The sequence below is a fragment of the Gymnoscopelus braueri genome, assembly GCF_963280865.1.
Source record: "Gymnoscopelus braueri genome assembly, chromosome: 18".
Taxonomy (NCBI): Eukaryota; Metazoa; Chordata; class Actinopteri; order Myctophiformes; family Myctophidae; genus Gymnoscopelus; species Gymnoscopelus braueri.
Genome location: NC_137618.1, coordinates 23966447 through 23980088, shown reverse-complemented (window position 1 = coordinate 23980088; position 13642 = coordinate 23966447). Strand labels below are relative to the sequence as shown.

General features: G+C 44.0%; 1 protein-coding gene across 24 annotated transcripts in view; it reads right to left on the bottom strand.

Annotated features, from left to right (window-relative positions):
• mycbp2 (MYC binding protein 2) overlaps positions 1–9751 on the bottom strand; it is an 82549-nt gene extending 72798 nt beyond the window's left edge. For all 24 annotated transcript variants that reach the window (XM_080413074.1, XM_080413087.1, XM_080413075.1 and 21 more), the window contains exons 1-2: positions 9008–9751; positions 4808–4883 (exon numbers count right to left, since the gene is read on the bottom strand). In XM_080413074.1, coding sequence (XP_080269200.1) covers positions 4808–4883; positions 9008–9309 — 378 coding nt within the window. In that variant the 5' untranslated portion in view covers positions 9310–9751. The remainder of the gene's footprint in view (positions 1–4807; positions 4884–9007) is intronic.
• Between the last annotated feature and the right edge of the window lie 3891 nt (positions 9752–13642).

The following is a 13642-nucleotide window of genomic DNA, read 5'->3' as shown; positions in this document are numbered from 1 at the left end:
TGATCATATATGGTTAGAATTATGGTTATATTCATGTATGTTGAAAATGTATCTGGGGTGGGGGGATCCTAAATGTGACAAATGTATTTGCAAAAGAAAACTATATTGTAGAACATTCTAGTAAAGTAGGCTAAATAGCACCTAAATAAATGATAAATAAAGACAAAGAAGTAAAGGGTGTCCTGCGTTGAGGATATGGTGGTTACAGTATGATGAGGAGTAATTGCAGATATATATGATACGCTACACAACAGCCTGTCTCTCTCTCTCTCTCTCTCTCACACACACACACACACACACACACGGCCAGCCAGCCTGTGTGTGCGTTTCTCCATCTCTCCCCTTTCTCTCTGTGTCTCACTCACATCTACAAAACAACACCACCACCTACCAACGAGACGAGTAATTTTTTATACTTACAGCACAAATTGCGCAGTTGTGAACTTCTTATGCTTAATAATCATTTATACACCGTGTAGTATTGTATGACAGCATAAAACGACTGAGCGCCTCTCACCTCTCAGCTCAGCACGCAGACACAGACACAGACACACACACACGTCAGGGCCGCGGGACTGACAGACAGACTTTGGTTTTAAGTAGAAGCGGATAGCGGTTGTGTTCCCTGGAGGCAATGATAAGTGAGTTTAATGCGTCTACTTTCACATAAGTCAATTATTACATTTTTCGGTACAATGAAACCTTTGCACCCTGAATCTTTCAACACCCTGACAGCTAAAAGAAGCAAAATCCATGAAGAGCCTGACGTTGACTAACAAAAACATTGAGCCACCCTTGCATCATCTGATGCTATCCATTCAGTCTTGTCTTCACATAATGAATGATGTAATAGACATCATTGTTCTTAGGAAAGGGCTAAAGGAGAGCATGAGCGCAAGCACTAACGGCACTTGCAGAATCACAACCTTGCACCTTCAAAATGATGACTTTAATTAAACCAGCCAAACCCAACCTTTACTGAAAACTGATGATGCATGTGTGCTTTTCCAAAACAGTGAACAGCAGCAAGAATTTCCAAATTAGTCAATCTACTACAGTTGATCGACAGGAGAATCCAACATCATCAAGATTAATGATCTTGGGTCAATAATGTTGGTCACATCTAACTTCATGGACAAACCTATCATCCATGGATTTGCCATAAATATTTCAAAGATTTAGCTCTATGCTAAAACTAGCCTGAATAATCTGTAGTTTTCAGCTCTAGACCTTATGAATTCTATAGCAAGGCTGATAATATTCTGTAATTTGATACCACTGTGGTGCGCTTAGAAGCATTAAATGATACAGTAGCTTTTGAAACAGGCACATTTAGACACACATCCTGTCTGCAGAGGAAAAAGACATTACTTCATTCTCCTCGTTGGAATTATAGGCCGTCTCTTTGCCCCGACTCCACCCCAGCATGTTTGCAAGCACAGGGGCAGACAAAGACGGAGACGAGGTCCTTTTAAACCACGCTGTGACTGTGTCAGAGTTAGAGGCGTGACAAAGCCAAAGAGTGAGCACAACCCATCCAAACACAGCATGACTGCCCGTGTGACTACCCACTTGCCAGCCAGCTAACTCCACCACTCACTCCTCGTGGCTCTGCCTCTATAGGTTAATAAGAATAAGAATAAGAATAAATGCCAGGTTATATTCTATTCAATGTACGGAGACCTAAAACTCACTGAAGGACTCCTGCTACAATAAAACAACCCTCTGGTTTGCCTGCCTAGCGAGCGTTTGGGGTACAGGGGGACAGGAGATTATGGCTGTATTGTGTCTATGACCTTCTCTAAGGCAATCACATTAATCTCTACCCTCTGCCAGCACACTGCTCTAGTCTAAGCACAAGGGGGAAACCAAATGGAGCAATGAAGTTAATCCGAAAACAAATGTGCAATACCACACAGCCAACCAGTCTTAACGGAAAGAGGAGAAGGGAATGATCCAGTGACAGAAGAGGGGATTATGTTTGTTGACAGAGTTTGGTAGGCAGCTAGTTAACACACACACTCTACATATGTAATCTACAGGCATACAGACAGACACACATCTGATGCTTTGGATGGAGATGAAGGCAGGCAACCGTTGCCATGGAGACGTGGCACACATTAGGTCGCTCAGCAACAGGCCATCATGCCCAAGCCAGCACCACTCCCAGCACTGCCTCTCGTCCTTTCTCTCCATCCTTCTGTCTCTCGCTCACTGGCACCTGATCAGCCCTGGCCAATTAAAACCATGTTCCTGGCAATCAACTTAAAGATTGCGGGGGGAACCTAATCCATTAATGTTGTTATCATCAATCTGCTGAGTTCTTTTGTTGGGGAGTGAAACTCGCAAGCAAGGTCCTGACCATGCACAGCTAAACCCAGGACAGCATATGCAAATGTGTTTGTGCAAATTAAATTTTCCTGAGAATTTGTTTTGTGTTTTATTATCATAAATACCTCAAATGTATAATCTTTAATTATATAACATAAAGACATAGTATTTAGTCCAATTTTGTCAGTGAATAAGTCTTGGATTGGTACAATAACCGTATTACCTCGGTTATGTGTTGCATACCGCAGGGTTGAGCTCATAACCGTCATCACAGCAAAAAAAAGGAATGTCGTACTATGTTCAAAGGCATCTTAACTCATTGACTGCCCGAGTTAAAACATCGTCTATGGCTGCCCTTGCCAGCGATTCCGAGCGCTTTCACTAACCTTTTGAAATCATAGAATATTCTTCTTCACAAAGATCCACCCGCCGATCGCTTTAAAAGACGTAGGGGGGTCTCGTAGAATCAGAGGAAAAAATGTGCCGCCGCGATAATCAATTCCATAGTTATTGGCAGTTGAATGTAGCTTGTTTTCGCCAAAAAGCAACAGAAAGCAGAGAATAATAAAAAATAAAAAAATCCTATACACGGTAACTAAACCATCTTGATTTTATTGTGATCATGTGGTCTTTGGCTGTACTCTTCATCATCATCATGATTCACAGGCTGCGGAACAGTAAACCACTGAAAACACCACATGACGAGTGACTCGTCAATGGCGGTGTGAGCCTTGGGTTGAAATGACGTTGCTCCTCAATTCAGCTTCACGCAAGGGGACAGACCATTATTAAACATTATGGGGACTTTATTTTGTGTGTCTATTAATTCTCTCTTTGGTACGTGTACTTGATATCAACTTATAACATTGAACTGAATATACACACACACAATTTACACAGACAAAAGACAGACACATAAAATAAAGATTTGGACTTAAGAGAAATGTGTTTGCAATAAGCATTTGCAATCTGTGGTAATACCCATTCAGTTGATGCTAGCCAGTTGATATTATTCTATTCAACAATGGCCATGTTGTTACACTAATTTTGTAAGCCAAGTGTTAGGTCACCTATTTAGGCACATTTTAGCTTTGGGCCGGATGACAAGACGAAGCTGCCGAATTATACTGCAATTGTGGCGGGGAAAATAGCGCAAAAGATCGCATCGTAGAATTAACCACCCAGTGGTGTTTGCCAGACTCAGGAAGAAGAGGAAGAAATATTACACTTAAAAAAGCCTACCACCATGGACCATTTTGTTCAAGTATTGTGTTGGAAAAACCACCAAACTGCCGGGACAACATGGTAAGAAAGAAGAGTCATACTATCACAGCCCTAATTAACGCTGTTAAGAAAATGTGGATCTACTGGTGAAGCTGTAACCGTAAAACAGTGCCGTTAACAATAGCCCACATTAGGGCTGTCGCGTCGGGCGAGGAGCCTGATGTCGACTCGCATTCCTTGAGTCGAGCCGTCAAAAAAACAAAAAAAAGGAGAAGCAGTGTTGCAAAAAGTGGAGGAGGAGTGGTTATATCGCAGGTGAAAAGTGACAGTGAAAGCGAAAGTGAAAACGAAAGTGAAAACAACAAGTTTGGAAGCATTTCGAGGTTATGAAGGACACAGACCCTAAAAAAGTCCAGTGTTTACTCTTTAAAGCAGCTAGCACTAACACAAGATTTTTTTGTGATCTTATAAAACGATTCCATCGACTCTGCATTAAACCTGCAACTCTGAGTCGACTCTAAATCCTGAGTCGGGGACAGCCCTAGCCCACATTGTGCAGTCAACTGCTTGTTCGTATTAACAAGCACTTCACAAAGGTTTTGGTAGAGTTACAAATAATCCAGTTATTTTATATCCAACCCTTAAAAATATGCAACCCTTTCACTGAATGTCACAGGATAGAACAGCAGCATAAAAACAAATAGATTAAATTTAGTATAGCTAAATGTATCCTTCGCTAAGCGATTGTCCAATGCTAGCTTAGCAACCTTTGCTAAAATGGCAAATGGCCTGGCACTCTTCTGTCACCTATCATAGCTGTCAATGTTAAATCGTCCACACACACATACATTTAAAACATGAATTGCAAGAATAGGAATACCACACCAGAATCACAGTGTAAGTATTCATTCATTTTTTTGTCTATTAACTGCTACTATTTGTAGTCTTACTTACCGTGCGGAATACCAAACTCTCTTGTCTGTTGATAATGAAGTTAAACTAGTTGATTGATATTAGTTAGATGCTGTTTCTCCCTCTAACATTTCCCTGTGTTTAGTTGTTGGAATAGTAATATCATGCACATTTTTCCAGTGCATAGGCTACTGCAGGCCTTGTTGACTAGATTTAAAATACATTTTAATACATACTTAGCGAAGGGTCGTTTAACCAATTTTTCAAGATGTCGTGACAAGTGACAATACACAGGAGCAGTTTAATACTGATATCAAGTGTGGGAGTCTAGGGATCTTACCTTTGTTCTTGCTTTGACTTTTGACTTGACCTTCTGTCGTCTTTTCAGCTTCTTCTTACTCAAAGCCTTTTTTCCCCTGAAAGTAAATAAAGATCAGCATATTAGTATTATTGAAATAAGTATTGCATAGGATAAAGCCACAACCCAAGGTTAATACCATTCTATTGGGATATGAGACTTTGGATATCGTAATATCATAAGGCAAAAAAGTTGTCTTTTTCTGGTTTTAATCACGTAAGTCTTATTTCATACTTTCAAAGGTTTTCAAAAATAGCTAAATAGCAGATCTACAAGGCAAGCATACAAACACATTACATCATGGCACGTTGTGAGCTTGTAGATCTATTTAAACATTGTTTTTATTATATTATCGTCACAATACGATATTATCGTCACAATATCGATCGAGGTATTTGGTCAAAAATGCAGTGATATTTTAATTTGTCCATATCGCCTCAACCCTAACTTCAGGCTAGGCATAAAAAGGAAACTATCCTGCATCGTATGACCATTATGTCTGTTGAAAAATTACATGTAGCCACAACTACATTTACAACAGTGGCCCAACAGTGGAGGATGACCAGAAGGTCCGCAGTTCGATCCCCAGCTCTTCCTGCTTTTGTGTCAAAGTGTCCTTGAGCAAAACGCTGAACCTCTGATCCCTCCCAGAGAAGCTAGGACGTCCACTGCTCTTAATAGTTAGGATTGGGTCAAATTTAGACAAAGAATCTCTCCATGGGAATCAACACAAGTTACTAACAAAAAACTAATAAAAGAACACCCTACTATCGTATCATTCTACAATTTCACCTTATAAGCTGGCCTATGTTTTTGTCAAGTGTCACAGTTTTCAGTAGACTATATGTTTTAAATACAGTATACTGAGATAGATCACAAAGCTTACAGTGGTCACAGCTTAGAGGCTGAACATCTTGACATGGCCCTAAACACATAAATTAGTATTAGTGGTCAACTGAATTCCCTTTCTTAAGCTTTTGACAATGATATTGTTTCATGTAGACTAGAGACATCTACTTATAATTATAGATTTACAATGCAGGCACTGCAAGGATAACCACCCTGGGCGCTTCTTTGGAACTAATCACCATCAGTGTTAATTCTTTACACCATGTGCTGACCTGATACAAACTAGCCTCGATCTCCAGGCTTTTATTGTTTAGTGTTGCTAAAAAATAAAAGCCTGGCCCAGCGCGTCGGTGTACTCGGTATGAGGAAGTGTTTCACTTCCCAACCAACCAGAGTGCAGTGGGCGTCGCTTGTAATGTTGTGTTAACGGGGCGGGGGTTGACGGACAGATCGGTGAACCAATGGGATCAGCCGCAATCTCTCGCCGGCTCTTTACACCCGCCCCTCTATACACGAAATCAGGAGCGTTGGGGCAGTCTAGATACAAACCAAAAAGTATTCCACTTTCATGAACATACAAACTATTTGAAATCCAACACTGCCTTGAGAAATGGTGGTCATCCTAAGCATACAATGACATTCTGGGTGTTAAAATTTCTCACCAACATCCCAGCCAAATCCAGTCTGTTTATTCACAAGCAAAGTCAGTGAGTGACAAACAGCCTCCCCCAACAATTGCCTAAAACCTATTTCAGTTTTGTCTCTTTGGGCACTGCTTGTGTAATTCATACAGGTATCATATTTAGAAATTATATCAGCAACACTCATCATGATTTGTGTGCATGGGGTTCTCATCTTAAACAAGCTTAGTGCTTAATGAGGGTTTCCAGTTTAGTAGACCTTGTATTGTGAATTTGTACTTCCATGTACTGTCATGTACTATTCTCATGTCTTTCTAAATAAACTACATCAATCAATCAATCACTCTTGTTGAAAACAACTTAAAATCATATTCACAAATGTAGGACTAATAGTTTAAGCAGCATTCAATTATTTTACAATTCTTGCTGAAATGTGTTATGAAACTGGCTGTGGGGCTGCAGTGGCAGCCTATACATTGAGGCACATGGAGGATGAGAAAAACAACACGGTTCTATGAGGGCGGGTTCTGCAATCAATGTTGCCATGTCGGCTTATTATAAGCGACTGTGGGCTTCTTTTTCTGTAAAGTTGGGTTAATTATTATTAAAACCAGTGGTTACTGAAATATTTTCATGAAAATGTTGTGTGTCAGGGAGCATTTGTGTTGTTAGAATGTTTCGAAAATATTCAAAATATACCACATTTTATTGGAAGAGTTGGCACATCTACAAGCTCAGTAGATCGGCTATTTTCAAATAGCCGATGCATAATAGTTTTAAAGTGCTCATGATGTGGCCTAGTTGCTTCTTTTGAGCTTGTTTTCCTAGACCTGGCTTCTCATTTATCTCACAAAATATGGCAACACTGTCTGCAATGATCAACCTTCTCATTCCACAACCTGACTTGCTAGATGACGTCAGTCTAATACCCGCTTGTGCCAGAAAAGCAGAGTTCACACATTTCCCAACACAGTCCTGGTCCAAAAAACACGCATAATTTCATGCTTAACGCAGTAGGGTGTGTGGTCACATGAGGGTAATAATGTTGTGCCATTGTGCGTTTTTTAGACAGACCGTCACCAAGGCAGACAAATCAAGCAATTTGCGTTGAGAGCCTGATGCTCTTGGTCGGTACTGGTAGAGACAGAATCAGGGTTGCCATGTCCGCTTATTATAAGCGACTTGGGGCTTGTTTTTCTGTTGCTTATTTGGGCTGGTTTCCTAATGTTGTTTAAACCAGTGGTTCTTAAACATTTTCATGTCAAGGACCCCCAAATTAATATGTATTTGTCCACAGACCCCACCCCCCCCCCCCACCCATCTGAAAATATTCATTTTCAGGAGTATTCTTTCCTTTTTTTTGAAAATACCAGATCTACAAGCTCACAACGCGTCACAAGCTTATAGCTTCTTTTGGGCTTGTTTTCATAGACCTGGTTGCTTATTTCTCTCGCAAAATCTGGCAACACTGGACAGAATGACGCGGTTGGGCCCACCTAGACAGCCCTAGTAAATACAGTGTTATGTAGTATCAATGCATTTGTTGACATCATCAACAATAGCTTTTATAAATTTAACAACAAACGAAAAGCAATATTTGGGTCTGAGATTGATTGTGTTTTATTCTTTTAGTACACTGCACCCCCCCCCCCCCACCCACCCAAAAAAAAAAAAAGAATAGCGCAAGACAAATCATACGGCTTGCTGTCATCATGACAGCTAGCCAGTTAGCTTTGCTTTGAAGAGGCTTACTTCGTCACATGAGCCTTTTGCTCTACAAAAATACAATATTAAACTGAAGAAAGCGTCGACGCCACTCGCGTCGACACTCTTTTCCAGTTGAAATAACGTCATTTGTGTCGATACACTCCTTGTCTAAAAGGGGTTGCTTAATGAGACCTCGTTTTTACTTCCGCCACGGTCTGAGTGGGCGGAGTTAGGGTTTTCGGCGCTTACGTCAATGCAACGAAATGCGAAATTCAGCGCACCCGGGCTACTGGGGTGAACAAACCACTCGCCCCGTGAGTCAAAGCTAGTTTAGCTCGGTGGTGGAAAAAGTACTCATATTGTATTTAAGTAAAAGTATCAATACTGCAATATAGAAATACTCAGTTACAAGTAAAAGTCTGGAATTCAGTATTTACTTGAGTAAAATGTACAAAAGCATTGGTATCAAATTGTACTTTAAATACCAAAAGTAGAAAGTACTCATTATGCAGAATGTCCCATTTCACAAGTTTTCAAATGTATGAATTGTATAAAAATATTTTGAAAATAGCAGATTAACTTGTAGATCGGCTATTTTCAAATGGCCGAAATGTATATAGGGCTGAAGTGGTTACTGTATGTTTTGTAATAATAATCAAAATCTACAAAGTAACAAGTAACATAAGTTTTCAAATAATTGAAGTGGAGTAAAAGCATAATATTTGCCTCTGAGGTGTAGTGGAGTAGAAGTACATGTACTGAAATTTGGAAGTACTCCAGTAAAGTCAAAATACCTCAAAAGTGTACTTAAGTACAGTACTTGAGTATATGTACTTAGTTACTTTCCACCACTGCTTTAGCTTAGCTAGTTGAAGACAAGCTAGGGAAGTCAACATTCCAGCTCAAAATGCTGTGTATTGTAACGGATCGTTAGCTATTGTCAAACCATTCTAAGCTATATTTGACACAATCCTCAACCACTCACCTTCCTTGATTGATCCCTTGTTCTTTGTCACTGATAGCCGTGGTATAAATCCTTCTGTATCGTTCTGCCAAAGCTCGCCCTGAGAGTAGGAGCTGGTACCGACTCCGACAGTCGGACTGGGCTCCTCCGGGCGTCGGACACGAACCCAATCCCGAACCCATGGTGGGGAAATCGGCTCCTCCGGCTCCAGAACCGACCCTGACACCCCCACCCAGCCCCATTGACGGCGACGAGGAGGAGGGCAGGATCCCACCACCACCACCACCACCGGCGGCGGCCGCTGCCGCAGCAGCACACATCATCGTTTTGGAGAACAATGCATATATATCACATCAAAGATACGACCACTAACGTTAGATGATAACCAGGCAACAATTGTAACCCATTTAGTCACTGGAAACGCCACGAGTCACGCCATGTGTCCCGTTACAAAACGCAGAAATTGATTGATTAGCATCCAGTATGTCCCAATAATTATCGGCGTAAATTGTAGCCACTGGTGGTGCAACTGTACTAGATGAGGCTTCCGATCCGATCCGATGCGAGCGTCAACACGGTCCTTATCTCCGGGGGGAGTTCACGTTCTCAAGCCATAACGAAATTCCCATTTGCGTCAACAACCGTTTTTAATTTCCAAAACGCGCCCGGTCGTCTTCAGTTTTCATTTGTTCCTTGAATATTTCTTGACCCCGGAGAGGCAGCACCCTCAGTTGGGCTGCCATCTTAGCTTCATCATCACTCCCCTGCCTGCCTGGCTCAGGCTTGTTTCGCTGTAAGCATGCTGGGATATTTCCATGTGGCTAAACCAAGTACCAAAGGCTTATTCGCCACTATAATTGCAAAATTAAAAACATAAAAATAGTTTCGCTTGTATATTACCTATTACTATGTCACTTTTGACATGTCTTGCATATTTCTGTGACTATAAGGCTGAATATCCTTTTTTTTTATCACAATAAAGGTTGCATAGTTGAATTGATAATATTTTTTTATTTATAATAATGAAACAGAAAATGAATACACAGGACCCCAATGAAAACAAGCCATAGTGCTTTCTTGGGTTCATCCTTTTAGCATCCTTTTGTATGGAACTGTACTTTTTTTTTCAACTAACTGTAATCAAACTGACAGCTCATACATCTAAGTATATCATTAATTTATCATGACGAACAGAGGAGGACGCGTTTCTTACTACATATAGGTCTTAGGCCTCTGAAAATCACAATTTAATACTTATAAAGGTAAAAGCACAATGCAAATCCCCGGAGCTGCTACCACAATTTATGTTTTATTTGTTCTCTTCATTCTCTTCATTAATCTTACCAATGGCAATTGATTGATGATGTGAGTGTGGGTTCCCATTGCCATTATCTGTTTAGGTCTTGAGCCAGGAAAAGTTATCAATTAATTAATGACTAGCCATGCACTGAATCCGTGTATCTTGACTGAACGCAAGATACAGGGATTGCACAGCCACATTAACCTCCTTGTTATAATGATCAAGCCTTATTGTTTTCACTGTGCAGGCCATTGCAGTTGCCAAAAAGGCTTGACATAGAAGAAGATGTCACACAAGTCCAAGGGGATGTTACTTCCTTTGTTTTTCACTTCAACATACAGAAAGAGGTGTCATAATGGTGCGTATGAATATATAAGAATATGTTGTAGCCTTTCTGTCAACCTCTCCAATGAATGTGATGTCAACCTCTCCAATGAATCATCACCTTACCGTGGTGGAGAGGTTTGTGTGCCCCAATGAACCTGGGAGCTGTGTTGTCGGGAGCCTAGTGCTCCTGGTAGGGTCTCCCATGGCAAAGTGGTCTCGGGGGAGGGGCCAGACTAAGAATGGTTCACCAAACACTTCATGGACAATTCAAGACGAAGTGATGCGACCCGGCCCGGAGGAAGCCCGGGGCCCTCCTCTGGAGCCAGGCCCGGAGGAAGGGCTCGTCAGCGAGCGCCTGGTGGCCGGGCTAACCACGGAGCCCGGCCGGGCACAGCCCGAAGAAGGAACGTGGGCAGATCTTCGCCGCCACGTGGGCCCACCACCCGCGATCGGAACCAGTGGGGTCGGGTGCACTGTCAGATGGGTGGCAGTGACAGCAGAGGTTCCAGACGGACCAATCAGGGGCAGCAGAGGCTGACTTTTGGGACGTGGAACGTAACTACGCTGGTGGGGAAGGAGCCTGAGCTGGTGCGGGAGGCAGAGCGCTACCGGTTAGACCTGGTGGGGCTTGCCTCCACACATAGCAAGGACTCTGGAACCAAACTCCTGGACAAGGGGTGGACCTTGTTTTATTCTGGAGTTGCTCAGGGTGTGAGGTCTCAGGCGGGTGTGGGGATACTCACAAGCCCCCGGCTGAGTGCCATCACGTTGGGGTTCACCCCGGTGGACAAGAGAGTCGCCTCCCTCCGCCTAAGGGTTGATGGGGGGAAAACTCTGACTGTTGTCTGTGCGTACGCGCCAAACAAGAGTTCAGAGTATTCGGCCTTTTTGGATACCCTGCATGGGGTCCTGCATGGGGCTCCGGTGGGGGATTCCATAGTCTTGCTGGGGGACTTCAACGCACACGTGGGCAATGACGGGGATACTTGGACTGGCGTGATTGGGAGGAACGGTCTCCCTGATCTGAACCTGAGTGGTGGCTTGTTATTGGATTTCTGTGCTAGTCATGGACTGACAATAACAAACACCATGTTCAAACATAAGGATGCTCATAAGTGTACTTGGTACCAGAGTACCCTAGGCCAAAGATCAATGATCGATTTTGTAATCGTATCAGCTGATCTGAGGCCGCATGTTCTGGACACTCGGGTGAAGAGAGGGGCGGAACTGTCAACTGATCACCATCTGGTGGTGAGTTGGTTCAGATGGCGGGGGAAGCCTCTGGACAGACCTGGCAAACCCAAGCGTGTAGTGCGGGTGAACTGGGAACGTTTGGAGGAGACCTCTGTTCGGAAGGAATTTAACTCCCACCTCCGGCGGGACTTCTCTGGCATCCCTGTGGAGGTTGGGGGCATTGAACAGGAATGGGCAATGTTCAAAGCCTCTATTGCTAAAGCTGCGGCTGTGAGCTGTGGTCAGAAGGTCTTAGGTGCCTCAAGGGGCGGTAACCCTCGAACACCCTGGTGGACAGCGGTGGTCAGGGAAGCCGTCCGACTGAAGAAGGAGGCCTATCGGGGTATGATATCCCAGGGGACTCCAGAGGCAGTTGCAAGGTACCGACAGGCCCGAAGGGCGGCAGCCACAGCTGTGACGGAGGCTAAGCAGCGGGTGTGGGAGGAGTTCGGGGAATCCATGGAGAAGGACTTTCGGGCGGCACCAAAGTTGTTCTGGACGACCATACGGCACCTCAGGAGGGGAAAGCGGGGAACCATCCAAGCTGTATACAGCAAGGATGGGGCTCTGCTGACTTCAAGTGAGGAAGTCGTAGGGAGGTGGAAGGAACACTTTGAGGAACTCCTAAACCCAATGACATCAGACCCACCCTCCCTGACAGGAGCAGAGCCTGAGGATGATGGGGGATCGGCGTCAATCTCCCGGAAGGAAGTCACTGAGGTAGTTAAACAACTCCACAGTGGCAAAGCTCCGGGGGTTGATGAGATTCGTCCAGAAATGCTGAAGGCTCTGGGTGTTGAGGGGCTGTCTTGGTTGATACGTCTTTGCAACATCGCGTGGAAGTCTGGGACAGTACCGAGGGAGTGGCAGACTGGGGTGGTGGTCCCACTTTTCAAAAAGGGGGACCAGAGGTTGTGTGCCAATTACAGAGGTATCACATTACTCAGCCTCCCTGGGAAAGTTTATGCCAAGGTACTGGAAAGGAGGGTCCGGCCGATAGTCGAACCTCAGATTCAAGAGGAGCAATGTGGTTTCCGTCCTGGTCGTGGAACAACTGACCAACTCTTTACTCTGGCAGGGATCCTGGAGAGGGCCTGGGAGTATGCATATCCGGTCTACATGTGTTTTGTGGATTTGGAGAAGGCATATGACCGGGTCCCCCGGGAGTTTCTGTGGGAGGTGCTGCGGGAATATGGGGTGAGGGGGACCTTGTTGAGGGCCATCCAATCTCTGTACGCCCAAAGCGAGAGCTGTGTCCGTGTGCTCGGCAGTAAGTCGGATTATTTTCCAGTGGGGGTTGGTCTCAGACAGGGCTGCGCCTTGTCACCTATCCTGTTTGTGATTTTCATGGACAGGATCTCGAGGCGAAGTCGTGGCGGAGAGGGTATACGGTTCGGTGAGCTAAGGGTTGCGTCACTGCTTTTTGCGGATGATGTGGTCCTGATGGCACCATCGGTCCGGGACCTTCAGCTCTCACTGGATCGGTTCGCAGTCGAGTGTGCGTCGGCTGGGATGAAAATCAGCATCTCCAAATCTGAGGCCATGGTTCTCAGCAGGAAACCGGTGGATTGTGCAGTCCGGGTAGGGAATGAGGCTTTGCCCCAGGTGAAGGAGTTTAAGTATCTCGGGGTCTTGTTCACGAGTGAGGGGAGGACGGAGCAGGAGATCAGCCGGAGAATCGGAGCAGCAGGAGCGGTATTGCAGTCGCTGTACCGCACTGTGGTGACGAAAAGAGAGCTGAGCCAGAAGGCAAAGCTCTCGGTCTTCCGAGCAATCTTCGTTCCTACTCTCACCTA